The 12,227-nt window shown below is 38.1% G+C and overlaps 2 protein-coding genes across 2 annotated transcripts; one reads left to right on the top strand and one right to left on the bottom strand.

Annotated features, from left to right (window-relative positions):
- The first annotated feature begins 2,857 nt into the window (after positions 1 to 2,857).
- Positions 2,858 to 6,363, top strand: LOC128725191 (sterol carrier protein 2). The gene is made up of 4 exons (XM_053818915.1): positions 2,858 to 3,121; positions 4,453 to 4,967; positions 5,050 to 5,266; positions 5,329 to 6,363. The coding sequence occupies exons 1-4, from the start codon at positions 3,077 to 3,079 to the stop codon at positions 6,184 to 6,186; spliced, it is 1,635 nt and encodes a 544-aa protein (XP_053674890.1). The 5' UTR covers positions 2,858 to 3,076; the 3' UTR covers positions 6,187 to 6,363.
- A 96-nt stretch (positions 6,364 to 6,459) lies between these two features.
- LOC128725192 (UDP-glycosyltransferase UGT5-like) lies at positions 6,460 to 11,767 on the bottom strand. The gene is made up of 5 exons (XM_053818916.1): positions 11,638 to 11,767; positions 9,874 to 10,170; positions 8,584 to 9,379; positions 6,919 to 7,025; positions 6,460 to 6,858 (listed from the first exon to the last, which is right to left on the bottom strand). The coding sequence occupies exons 2-5, from the start codon at positions 10,120 to 10,122 to the stop codon at positions 6,463 to 6,465; spliced, it is 1,548 nt and encodes a 515-aa protein (XP_053674891.1). The 5' UTR covers positions 10,123 to 10,170; positions 11,638 to 11,767; the 3' UTR covers positions 6,460 to 6,462.
- Between the last annotated feature and the right edge of the window lie 460 nt (positions 11,768 to 12,227).

The following is a 12,227-nucleotide window of genomic DNA, read 5'->3' as shown; positions in this document are numbered from 1 at the left end:
TTGATAAATCTTTCTTTAAGGTAAATTTTCTTTTACCGATCTGAGAAGCTAATTGTGATGAAGGATGGAACTTTAGATCATTCCTCAAAATTATCAAGCATTGAAGAAACACATGCTTATTTGCTCCCTCAAACAGCTATTTTCAAACTATGGACCGCAAAGAGTTTATAATTGATGTAAAGATTGTAATATTTATAGGCATTTTGCCTATAGGAAGCTGTGTATCGTCATTTTGGTTGTTACAGAATAAAAAGGATCACATGAACTCCTTGAAGCAAATGTTACTTGCAATTTTAAAGTCATATCGTGCTACTTCACTGTATTATAGTAGTTTTTTATCAAGCCTTCGGTTTGGTCGTTTAAGTAACTCTTCCTTCACAGATTTGTTGATCACTTGTCTGATAGACATTGTTTTCGAATTGAATACTAACGAGACGAGATGTAATGTACTTATCTGTAATATCATTATTATATTGCATCTTAATAACTAGTAGACAGGCAAATACCATACAAAAAATCACAACGAGACAAATATTGCTGTGTCGTACTTTGAGTCTTGTTTGATCTCTGATAAGCTACTACATATTATGCTTCACTGTATCAGGTAAAAGCAGCTTATGTTTCTTGAATAGGACTGGTGTCATCCGCATCAAAAAGTGTGTACAGATATAAAGTTTTTAATGTATATTATATTGTGTATAACAGTTTTATGTTAATGTTAATCAACTTTCAGAGTAATCAATGATCTTTAATATATTAATTTATCTATCGCAGTCAATAGAGTAATGGAATATTTTTTGTAAAGCGCATGCGATACGATATAAATCACAGATAACGTAATCGAAAGATGTGAAATTTAATTGATAATATGAAATCGAAGATGATGAATAGAGTGCAGTGTTAGTAGTTTAACTTCATTTCGTAATCCTTAGCACACAGTAACACGCAATGATCGGTTTTTCTTATATGGGCATGAAAATTTTTACAATCCTTATTCTATGCCTGCGTCTGCCTTAGATGCATCTATGCGCGTTTGGATTTTAATGCTAGTTATTTTTAACTTTTATTCATCCTCTGAATTTCTGTTTACGTTACATTCACAAACGATACAAGGGTGGATGATGTTAACGTTTTATTGATTATCAGTAACAATGTCTATAAACATTGAATCTATTACCAGATACAGATACTTCATGATGCATTTTGAGAAGTGGCATGTTCTCGCATCCAGCCGTGCAACGAGCTGAGTGTTAAATAATAGATGGTATTGTTAAAAAGAAAAAAGATTTACATACATTGAATACATAAGCTTTCCCCGAAAATTGATTTATTTTCTTTAGATTTTCATAAAACCATACCATTTTCAACGAGCTCATGGTTATGGTTACAAATTATCTCTAATACTATTGGCAACTAGCAATATTGGCAATAAATTTTAAATCGACAGATTACTTTTTACATAGGAGTTTGGCTTATCTACTAGATTGTCTAAACTGAACGTTGCAAAACACATGTTTCAACTACTTTCGCTAGGCAGAGTTCTAGTTTCCTTTAAAGCAATGATTAATTCAAATAATTGGTTTGATTTTAAAAAAATTTAATTTTGTTTCTATAGCTACAACCATACGGGAAACGAAAATCATACTTAACTGCTACCCGTACTAGATTGACAAAAAAAATGATAGCAAAATCATTTGAGAGCGAAAGAATGTTATTTCGTTAATTAAACAATTTTACTTATACATTCTTGAATTAGTACCAGATCATTAATATGCTAATTACTAGATAACGAGCAGTTATACTTTGTTTTGGTAAATAGTTCATGAATTTTCAGACAGATATAAGCATGTAATTCATGGTAAGATACACTTATGATTTTTAAATAAACGATATAATTTAGAAAGAATTGTACCTGGTAGCGCATAATATAGAGAAAAAGAGATTAAACCCAAATTGAAAAAAAAACACATATAATATGCTTTTAAAATATACCCCAGAAAAAGGACACTCATTTTTTCCATAACTTGTAAATAAATGAGAATTGTTTTACTTATGAAGGATGATCATGTAAAAAAACAATGTGGAACTCAAAAGTACATCAAACTATTGAAATTATGCATTTATATTATATGTAATAGGACATATATTTTAGATTACTCCATTTATGTGATCATAAAGCGTTTAGTTAATTATTGGTAATAAATAACGCATATTCGTTGATATCGATACATGTTTAAAGTATACTAATAGTATTAAGCGGATAAGTTTTTGGAAATACAAAATTTCACTAACTTAATAAAGTCAATTGATAATAAATGAACAATGTATGAGTTCATAATTATCGTTAAAATGTGAGTATTGTTTTGGGTAGTCTTATTTATTCGAATGCGTTGAAACTTACCCAGTTATACGCAAAATAATAATGCATTTTTTAAATCAAGTGAACCAGATTATCGTTTCTTGAATTTTTTAATTTTCGAATTGGTCTTGAAACATTAAAGCGATTTAAATCTTGTAATATAGACGCGTTCAATGCCTATGTTAATTACATGATTTGACGTCGTGGGACGATACAGATAAAACCAAAAATTTAGAGTCAATATGTTACAAATTATACAAATTTATTTTTCTTGTAACGTATTTCTGAAAGATTTCTCATAATAAGTTTGTCTAGCTTAACACTTTAGGTTGTCCAAACAGATACGATTTTGAAATTATGTTTCACTTGCGAAACATTTTGGTGTTTACGACTGTTCAATGTCGATGCACTGTCATAACCACTTGTTAAAATGTTTCGATTTGCATTTTCGCAAGCCATTTAACAAACATTTGTCGGTATTAACGGTAAAAGTGCAACTCTTCTTAGTATCGTATAACGTTTGTTAAACAGGAACGCTTATACACCTTGCTGTACTTTTTATGTTTCATTGCTATTGCAATCATCGTTGGAGTACATACATAATTTCTTCGCGACTAGCTAATATTCAATACCTTTCTTTGCGTTGTGTTGCGAACATCAAAGTGCATTTGTAATAGCAATTAATCGTACCCTCGTGAATAATAATCCGTTCATAAAATGGGTTTTCGAAAAGTCTACGTAGTTGGCGTTGGCATGACGAAGGTAAGTCAGAGTACAGAGTCCACTAGGATTCAAAGTTATGTAGGTATTACTGAAGTACATAAGCTTGATAGGTTGGGTTGGTTGTACTAATTTGAATTATTGTTTTTGTTGTTCGATACTCTAGGGTATTGTGTGAAATTATAATACGAAGGATACAAGATAGATTGTATCTACCTTCCAATAAGAGAATGATCATCGACTAGAATTCCAAATTTTCTAAGGTCTATAATCTTTAGCATTTTTGAAAAAAATCAAAACCCCATACCTGATACTATTGTTCCTATTTTAATCCACTTGTTCAGAATACAATCAAAGAAACTATAATTTTAAAAAATGTTCAATCACAAACTTTGTTACTAGTTACTCATCACACAATGCTTTCCCGTGATACAACTGTTCCTGTTCGAAACGCACCGCAGCCACAGCAAATGGTTCACAATAAAATTGAACAGGTTCTTCTCCTCACAATTTCTTCTTCTTTTGTATTCTCCTTGCGCTAGAGAACCAAACAGGCGCATACAGCAAGTCTCATAATGATTCACGATTCATGTAATATTCGTCACAATGAACCTGAGAAGGGGAAAGAGCACTGCGGTACGTCCAGCTCGAAGTAGGTTTAAATCATTATGCAATCCAATAATGTGTGGTCCTTCATACTGCTGCTCGCATTAAGCTTTGGACCATCCTCGTCACGAGCTGACTATGTGCAATGTTGATATGCTAATTGAGGATCGAAAGGATATAAGTTGTTGGCAACTAGGAATCTTGTTTAAGATTTGGACTTTGTATTAATTTTTTTTTTGGACCTGGTACTATAACATTTTTGATAAAATAATCAAAGTCATTTGTTGCTATATACATGAAATTTACTTTATCTACTAGATAAGGATTTCGTATTTCACTGTTTTGCTCCCTTTGGTCGCGTTTCGTCAGCCAAAATCCAATTGAACTCTTTTTTTTAATAACGTTTAGCGAATAATGATGGTAATAATAATAATTGTATAAGTTAAATAAGTTTTTCGCATTATCTTAGTATGAAATGTTCTATTGTCAGCGTAAAAAAATGAGTTTTTAAATGTTTTATACTCTTATCTTATCATGTACAAAAATGGCCTCACATATACCATTGAATTGTTACGGCTTGCGACCTAATAGACGAGTCTGGTAGGGCAGCTTATCTCACAGTTGCGCGTCAAGATTATTCAAATGACACAGCACAATTCATGGAGTTCACCCAATGCATCGACCCTTTCGCGTTCTAGGATGTAAGCAATATGTTTTCACATAAATGAAAATCGACTGATGCATTTATGTTTTCCATTCTGTTATAGTTTGAGAAACCGGGTCGCCGAGAGAACTTTGATTATCCACAAATGGCCAAAGAAGCGGTCACGAAGGCGTTAAACGACGCTGGTATTCAGTACAATGAAGTGCAGCAAGCAACGGTTGGCTACGTGTACGGTGATTCGACCTGTGGACAGCGAGCCCTCTATGAGATTGGCTTTACAGGCATACCCATTTACAATGTTAACAACAACTGCTCGACGGGCTCGACTGCGCTGTTTCTTGCTAAGCAGCTAATAGAAACCGGTAGCAACGACTGTGTGTTGGCGTTGGGCTTTGAAAAGATGGAACGCGGCTCGTTAACATCAAAGTATATGGATCGAACTAACCCAGTTGAACTGTTGGTGACGGCGATGGCAGAGAACCATGAAATCACCGGCGCTCCCATATCTGCTCAACTGTTTGGCAATGCCGGTGTGGAGCACATGAAGAAATACGGTACCAAGCCGGAACATTTCGCCAAAATTGCATATAAAAACCATAAACATTCCACCAACAACCCGTAAGCGATGCTCGCCACCCATAGCTGTAACGTTAGCTGTCGGTTATTATGATTTATATTTTTATATTCGCATGCTTTGCAGATACTCTCAGTTCCAAGATGAGTACAGCCTCGAACAGATCCAAAAATCGCCGGTTGTGCACGAAATTCTTACCAAATTGCAGTGTTGCCCCACCAGCGACGGCGCCGCATGCTGCATTGTGGCTTCCGAAAGCTTTGTCAAGCGTCATGGGCTTGAGGCGCAGGCCGTAGAGATCATTGCAATGGAAATGTCTACTGATGTGCCCAGTTCATTCAGTGTAAGTTCTCTCAAGGAAGTTTTATTACTGCAGGCCATGACGAAGGTTGATTTGATTTGCAGGAAGGCAGTGCCATGAAAATCGTCGGCTACGACATGACTCGAAATGCTGTTCAGAAAGTATTCGCCCAAACAAATTACAAACCGCAGGATGTCGACGTTGTTGAGTTGCATGATTGTTTCTCGGCTAACGAACTGATAACTTACGAAGCGCTCGGTTTGTGCGAACCGGGCAAGGCTGGCGAGTTTATCGACCGTGGCGACAACACGTACGGAGGACGCGTGGTGGTGAACCCCAGCGGAGGTCTGATTTCCAAGGGACATCCTCTTGGAGCGACGGGATTGGCGCAATGCTCCGAGCTCTGTTGGCAATTACGCGGAAAAGCAGACAAACGTCAGGTTAAGAATGTAAAGCTAGCGCTGCAGCACAACATCGGCCTTGGCGGAGCGGTGGTGGTTGGGCTGTATCGACTTGGTTTTCCGTACGCAAAACGCCCTGTTAACACCAGTCTTACGGCTGCTGGAAAGCTGAAGGATTCACCGGACGGTTTCATGGTTGCGCCGTACATGAAGCTGCTGGAAGAGGCGATGCGTGATGACAAAGACAATCTGATCGAAGGTGTGCGAGGCATCTATGGCTTCAAGGTCACCAATGGTCCGGATGGCGCCGAAGGCTACTGGGTTATCAACGCAAAAATTGGTCGGGGGTCGGTCCAATACCGAGGCACGGAAAAACCTGACGTTACTTTCATCATGAACGACATTGATGTTGTCGATTTGATCTCTGGTAAGCTGAATCCTCAGAAGGCATTCTTCCAGGGCAAGGTAAAAGTACAAGGTAACATGGGCCTTGCAATGAAGCTGATGGATTTGCAGAAGCGAGCCAATTCGCGCATCGAAGAACTTCGGGCTAAACTGTAAATTGAATGCACTGGGACGTAGGAATCATAGGTATGGGAGAACAACGGTTAAAATCAAAACATTTTTTTAAACTATTGTTTTTTATACACGGTGAACAACTTGGTTTTCTAATTTTGTACGTTCTTTTTCCTTTTTTATTTGTAATAAAAACAAAAACATGGTGATTGTTAAACAACATTTGTCTCTGTGTGCAGTCCATTCCCTTAAACATTGAAGGAAACTCGAAATGGAATAAAATATTTAACATCTATTGAGGATACAGCTTCGAGCTGATGTTTAGTTAGTTTTGAGTTTTTCATCACTAAAGCCTGAAACGCCTCGACAGCAGACACGCTTAAACAGCCATATCCAGCACGCATGGTAGATCGCCAGGAAGGTGATCGTCACTATGTATACGTCGAACTGATGATATTGGTACCACGGAAGTTCACTGGAGTAGGACTGTGCCAGTGGAAGACCTCCGGTGGCGGCCACATGCTCACACCACCAAACAGCCGACTGTAAGGAACTAATTGGGCGATTTCGATAGGAGAATGACACTCGTTTGGCGTTTTCCATCGCCTCGGGTTCGAGTACTTTGCGCAGGGATTCGTAAACGGAGTTGACAGTGATATCCTCGTATGCCAATACAACGCCCATGCCCCGGTTGGTCATGGCAGCAGCATTGTTATACTATAAAATAAGAACCATTCTCTCACCATACTTCTTGTTTAGAACAAGTTTGAAACTCACCTGATCGCCATACATTGGCGTGGCCACGACTGGCACCCCACAGTAGGCGGCTTCGGACGATCCTAGTAATCCTCCATGGCTCATAAATACGCGAACCTTGGGATGACCTATTGAGAGATAGATGAAGAATTTCATCGCTATCGATCTTCCTATCCGTTTCAAATATCACCGCACAGCGGTTTCTCGCAGCGATTCTCTTCGCAAAGCAGACAGATCAACGACCAAAAATAATGATCATTTTTCGAATGGCTTTTTCTCCATAGTGAGCATTTAACCTTGAAAATCTATTCATCTATCTAATTTGCATACATCTGTTGTGTTGAATAAGATGGTAGTTCGTTTCTCTCTTTTTAACAAAGACGAGATGTTAAATGTCGTTCAAAGTGCTTCTACGTATTGTAAGAATGGTTAATTAGTCAGTGATAACTGGCTGCTGTGGCTTGTAATTTCAATAAAAATTCTAAAAATAATAGACTGAAGGCGTTTTTTGTTTAATAACAAATATATCACTTTCAACTAAGAAAAGTAGAAAATGCTCAATCACTCCTTGGAGCGTTTAATTGTCTTCCTCTTGTGGTGTACGAATATCGTATATCAGCGTATCTTTGAAACTCCTTTTCCATTTTTGATGGAGGTAGAAAAAATGATTCTCCTTTGGTTAGTTTTGCTTACATTTCGAAACATGTGCAAAACAACACAACAAAAAATCAATATCTACCAACATTTCTTTTGTGTAGCGTCGAGTTCCGTTTATATTTTCCATGAGGCACGAAACTTGAGTTCGCATGCGTTCAAGAAACTTGTGGCTGTACGTTTACTAAATAACCAACAAATATGAATGCGTATAGAATCAACATTTTGGTCTTAACGTTTGCCCTCTGCTACAGCGAGCAAAAATAAATTGTTACTATGCCCATACTGATATTAGATTACAAACAATTGGCCATGAAGCTTTGCTTCCGGCATGGGTAGCGAAAAAATGGTTGCCCTATAAAAAAACTTTAGCCAATCATAGGCTATGTTGCAAACATGATATATTTGGACTCATTGTTTTTTTTTATCAAATCAAGTCATCTACGATAGATGATAGTATGGTAGAAGAGATCGTGTACGTTCGTTTGAAGATCGGAAATATACCGAGCCAAAAAGGTAGCTACCAATTTCAAAGCAATCAAGTCCTCACGTTACTACTTGATTGATGGATATGTGCCGTAAAGGAAATGAATGGGCGAAATATCGTGTTACTAAATAAATGGTTGCGATGGACTAGAAGTATAACAAGCCTGTAGCACGTTATTGGCAACGATTTGCAATGGTGGCGCGTGGTTGTTTTCGCCGTTCAATGTTTCGTCACACTCTGGCGATCCACGCGATGTACGGTTCGCAAATGCAGCCAATAGCGGTAAAAAATGGAGAACCTGTCGTGTTCGCTGTTCCGAAATCGTCAAAATGTTGGCGTACGCCTAATCCAGTCGCGTAACTCCATTGACCGATTGGCGATCGGTTTCGGTTAAAAATGCAATGGCGATCAACATGCTATGGCTGACAAATATCAGAGAAAAGGTTACAAGAAATACGCCAAATATGCGATATGCGAAGAATGAGAATCCGTTTCCGACACCATTTCATTCATAACAAATCTTTGAATAAATACTTAATACTTACAGAGAATCTCTCGTTGTGGGAGCCATTTCCGAATATGCACATTTGAAGGCTGATTTGGTAGGGTTTCGTTTTCCCACTTCCAGATAACACGCTGCTTGAATCGGCCCAGCGCCTTCAGAAGAGAATCTCGTTTCTCTGCTGGCAATGTTTCCGCACGTATCATCGAGCCCCAACTGATGTAGATGACGCCGTGATCAGCCGTGTCGAGCAGCTTCTGAAGGTCTGCATCGAGTGGTTGAAAGTCTTGAATGTGAATGCCACCAATCTCCAGCACGGCTGGGCTGAGCGGTTTGGCGCCACTGAGGGAGTAGTGTTGATTCACGAACATCATTGAGGTACGCTGCTGCAACTCGCGCACGTCCGGAATTGCACCTTCGCCAAATCTCTCGCGCAGCAATTTGTTGGCCGCGGCGTCGTTAAACCAACTGTACAATGCCTTGAACGACTGCACCGTGATCCAGTTAGCCAGTCGCTGAGAGAAGTCCATCCGTTCGGTGTATCCCATGAAGAGACTCGGAACGTATGAAGGCAGGGTTGGGTTACCGACTCGATCGTAATGCCAAGGCATTAGAGGGCAGCTGCTAAGACCGATGTAAGGTGCGTTCAGCTGATGTGCAATGCCGAGCATGCAATCGCTGTTGAATTGCTCCACCAGGATCAAATCATACTGAACCTTGGATTCAAGCACCGTTTGAATGGCATGCGAGTTGAGAGCGTTAGAGCACGCTTCTTTTCCCCATCCATAAAGCATGAAAAACTCCATAAAGTGCCCAAAACCTGGCCGGTACTCGAACAGCTGTAAGGAAAATTGTGAAACGGGGTAATACGTCCATTTATTTTACATTTTAAGCTCCAGAAAGTTTCTAAAGAGTATCACTGGCGACTGTATATATAATTAATATAGTTCCATAATATTATTCTCTCAAATTTGTGTTAGGGCATCTTCATAAACAGTTTGATTAAACTGCACGCGAGATTATAGTCAAGTATATTTATAAACAGTACTATTACAAATTGTCAAAACCACACGGTTATCAATAAGGAATGTAAAACAAGATTATTTTAACGAACGAATAATCTCAAACGAACCGTCTGTTAAGCTATGGTTGGGTCAATCAAAAGCATTAGAAAAATTAGTACCATCAGTAATTAACGCTTTTAAGGAAAGCTATATTATGCAAACGAATAATGGGATTTCTTAAGTAGAAAATTTATATATTTCTTATTCTACAAAGGTTAGGTTTCTCAACATCACATCGCGGCTCTAAACAATACTTCTATTTAACCTACCTCAAAGCTTACAGAATCCGAGAGTGATGTCATTCCTTCGAGCGGTATGTCATGATAATTTGGCGGTGGGTTCTTATGAGGGAAATGGCTAACGACCGTTACTTCGTGTCCAGCCTCCACTAGGCCTTTCAAGACAGGTTGAAAGAAATGGAAATGACTCTGGCCGGGATGCGGGAATAGCCCGAGCACTTTATATCCTAGTGCATTATGGTACACTGCTAGTGCCAAAAATATCACAATTCGCAACATAGTGAGGTTTTCTACCGAGTCGATAACGATGATCCAATCATACGAATCCTAAGCGCAGAGAAAAGAAATTGTTTCTATTTCAAATATTGATTCCACTAATACAGCGTATAGAAGTATTTTTGAAAAACTCATTATCAAGGTAATAGTTTTTTTTTACTAAATACTATTTTAAACGTTAAACAACCCCTGTGAAATTTGTATGAATACCATGAAAAAATGATTCAATTTTTAATCTCATTTACGGTACATACATTCTGACTCTACAGATTCATTTCCTCGAGGAATAGTTTCATACGTGCTATGTTCAGATACGATGGTCTGCATTATGAACGGAACGGGTGATCGGTCGATCGGTTTTCATTGGTGTCATTAAGCGTAATCGTTGAGTCCGGACGTTGGATCTTCTACTTAAGTAAGGCTTAATAACAAACACTAAGCTAAAACACTAATTATGCACTACGAACGACACTTCGTTATTTGAACGGCACACAGCTTAGCCCCTGACCATGATGTGATTAACTAGATCGACAGTTTAACGCTGCCTGTTGCTGTCAATCCTTGGAGCTCACATTCGTTCCTATGCATTTTAAACTACTTTTTACCGGACCGAACGATCACTAGTTGCTTGTCTTTGAGGGATGGTATAGTTATGGTGTAGAAAATGTTGAAGCATTTAGTCATTTCCGCACACTACAATTTCACAGTGCCCACATTTTTGGTATATTGCGAAAACATAAGTTTGCGCACTACCTAGCTTAGGATAACGATATTTGTGTGGTGATATCAGTTACATAGGTTTAGGTTACCACATGAACTCTTATTAAAGGCTTGTTGTACTTTTATGTATTGCTAAGCAAATACCTTTTTCACTCTTCATTGGTTACCATTCCTGCGCTTAGCCGCCATCCATCCGCATGTTTCTATTGCGCAAATCACTTGCGCTCTTTGTGCACCATAGTGAAAGCAACAGAAGAAACATTCACCGCCTTTATGCTCTGCATTGTTACTACCAAAAACATTTCCTCAGAATTATGTAACATAAACACAGCATATTGGTAGTACGTTTTAAATATTTTTTCTGTTTGTTTTTGCTTCAATATATAGTTGTTGAAAACGGGTAAATTTGTGCCACGCCACGTATATGATGGACATGCTTGCCGGTAAAATTAAAAACCTTCAAGGCGACCCTTTTTTCTATTTTTGTTACGACCTTCACCAATTAGCGTCGTATAGGGTCAAATTGCCAAAAATAAAAGTTACTGAGATAGATAACACAAATGTATGCATCGAAACCACGCTAAGTTTTGCCCTATTACATAATACTGAGTGACTAATAGGTTCGATTAAAGCACTAGACTATGGAAGCAACGAAAATCAAGTTGAGTGTTGATATTAAACGTGATTTTTATTGAACACTACACCTAATATAGGTTTATTCAGTGATCCGTATGGAATGTGCTGTTGCATTTAGATAAGATAATGAAGAGTATCCCCAGTAGATTCCATATTGCTTACATTTATCACTTGGTTCAACTGAATATTCAGTTAGCAATCGTGCTGAGTTAGCAATCGTCTAGCAAGCCACAATACGGGCCGTGATTTTAGTCTTCAAGTCACGACAGCACAACGTCCGTTGCGATCAACACTTTGCGGGAAACTGCTTTGCGATTTCTTAGCGCTCTCGAGGCACCATCTTCCGCGAGGTAAAGTTCCCGTGATAGGAGAAGCAACTAATATTGGAGAGAGGAAAGTTGTGTACGCCTTTGTATTACAGAGAGCTATGGTAGGTGTAGTTTACTATATAGTAAATTTCATCGAAGGATATATGAATAAAAGAAAATGGAGTTGGTTCAATATTTGAGAAGGCATCAACACTGACAATTTTAAATTGAATGGCACTTGCACTATTTTAAATTTAATAAAACTCCCGATATATTGTACACATTCTGCCTAGCCTAGCACTGAAAGAACGGTATGTGTTCATATCATGCGGCTTATGTATAGTATTGATTTCAAACCGAAATGGAGTATGGAGAATTTTAATATTCATCGTTTGCATGCTTAAGATCCTCATGCATTCATCATTTAGATTAATTTTTATTCAT

Source organism: Anopheles nili, chromosome 3, assembly GCF_943737925.1.
Source record: "Anopheles nili chromosome 3, idAnoNiliSN_F5_01, whole genome shotgun sequence".
In the NCBI taxonomy this organism is placed as follows: Eukaryota; Metazoa; Arthropoda; class Insecta; order Diptera; family Culicidae; genus Anopheles; species Anopheles nili.
The sequence above is the reverse complement of the archived record's forward strand: the minus strand, read 5'-3'. Positions and strand labels throughout refer to the sequence as shown.

Coding starts and splice junctions, on each gene's coding strand:
- LOC128725191 (XM_053818915.1), top strand. CDS start 3,077: ATGGGTTTTCGAAAAGTCTACGTAGTTGGCGTTGGCATGACGAAG. Junction 4,968..5,049: donor AAACATTCCACCAACAACCC/GTAAGCGATGCT, acceptor CATGCTTTGCAG/ATACTCTCAGTTCCAAGATG. Junction 5,267..5,328: donor ATGTGCCCAGTTCATTCAGT/GTAAGTTCTCTC, acceptor TTTGATTTGCAG/GAAGGCAGTGCCATGAAAAT.
- LOC128725192 (XM_053818916.1), bottom strand. CDS start 10,122: ATGTTGCGAATTGTGATATTTTTGGCACTAGCAGTGTACCATAATGCA. Junction 7,026..8,583: donor CCCACAACGAGAGATTCTCT/GTAAGTATTAAG, acceptor ATCTCTCAATAG/GTCATCCCAAGGTTCGCGTA. Junction 6,859..6,918: donor CGCCAATGTATGGCGATCAG/GTGAGTTTCAAA, acceptor CTTATTTTATAG/TATAACAATGCTGCTGCCAT.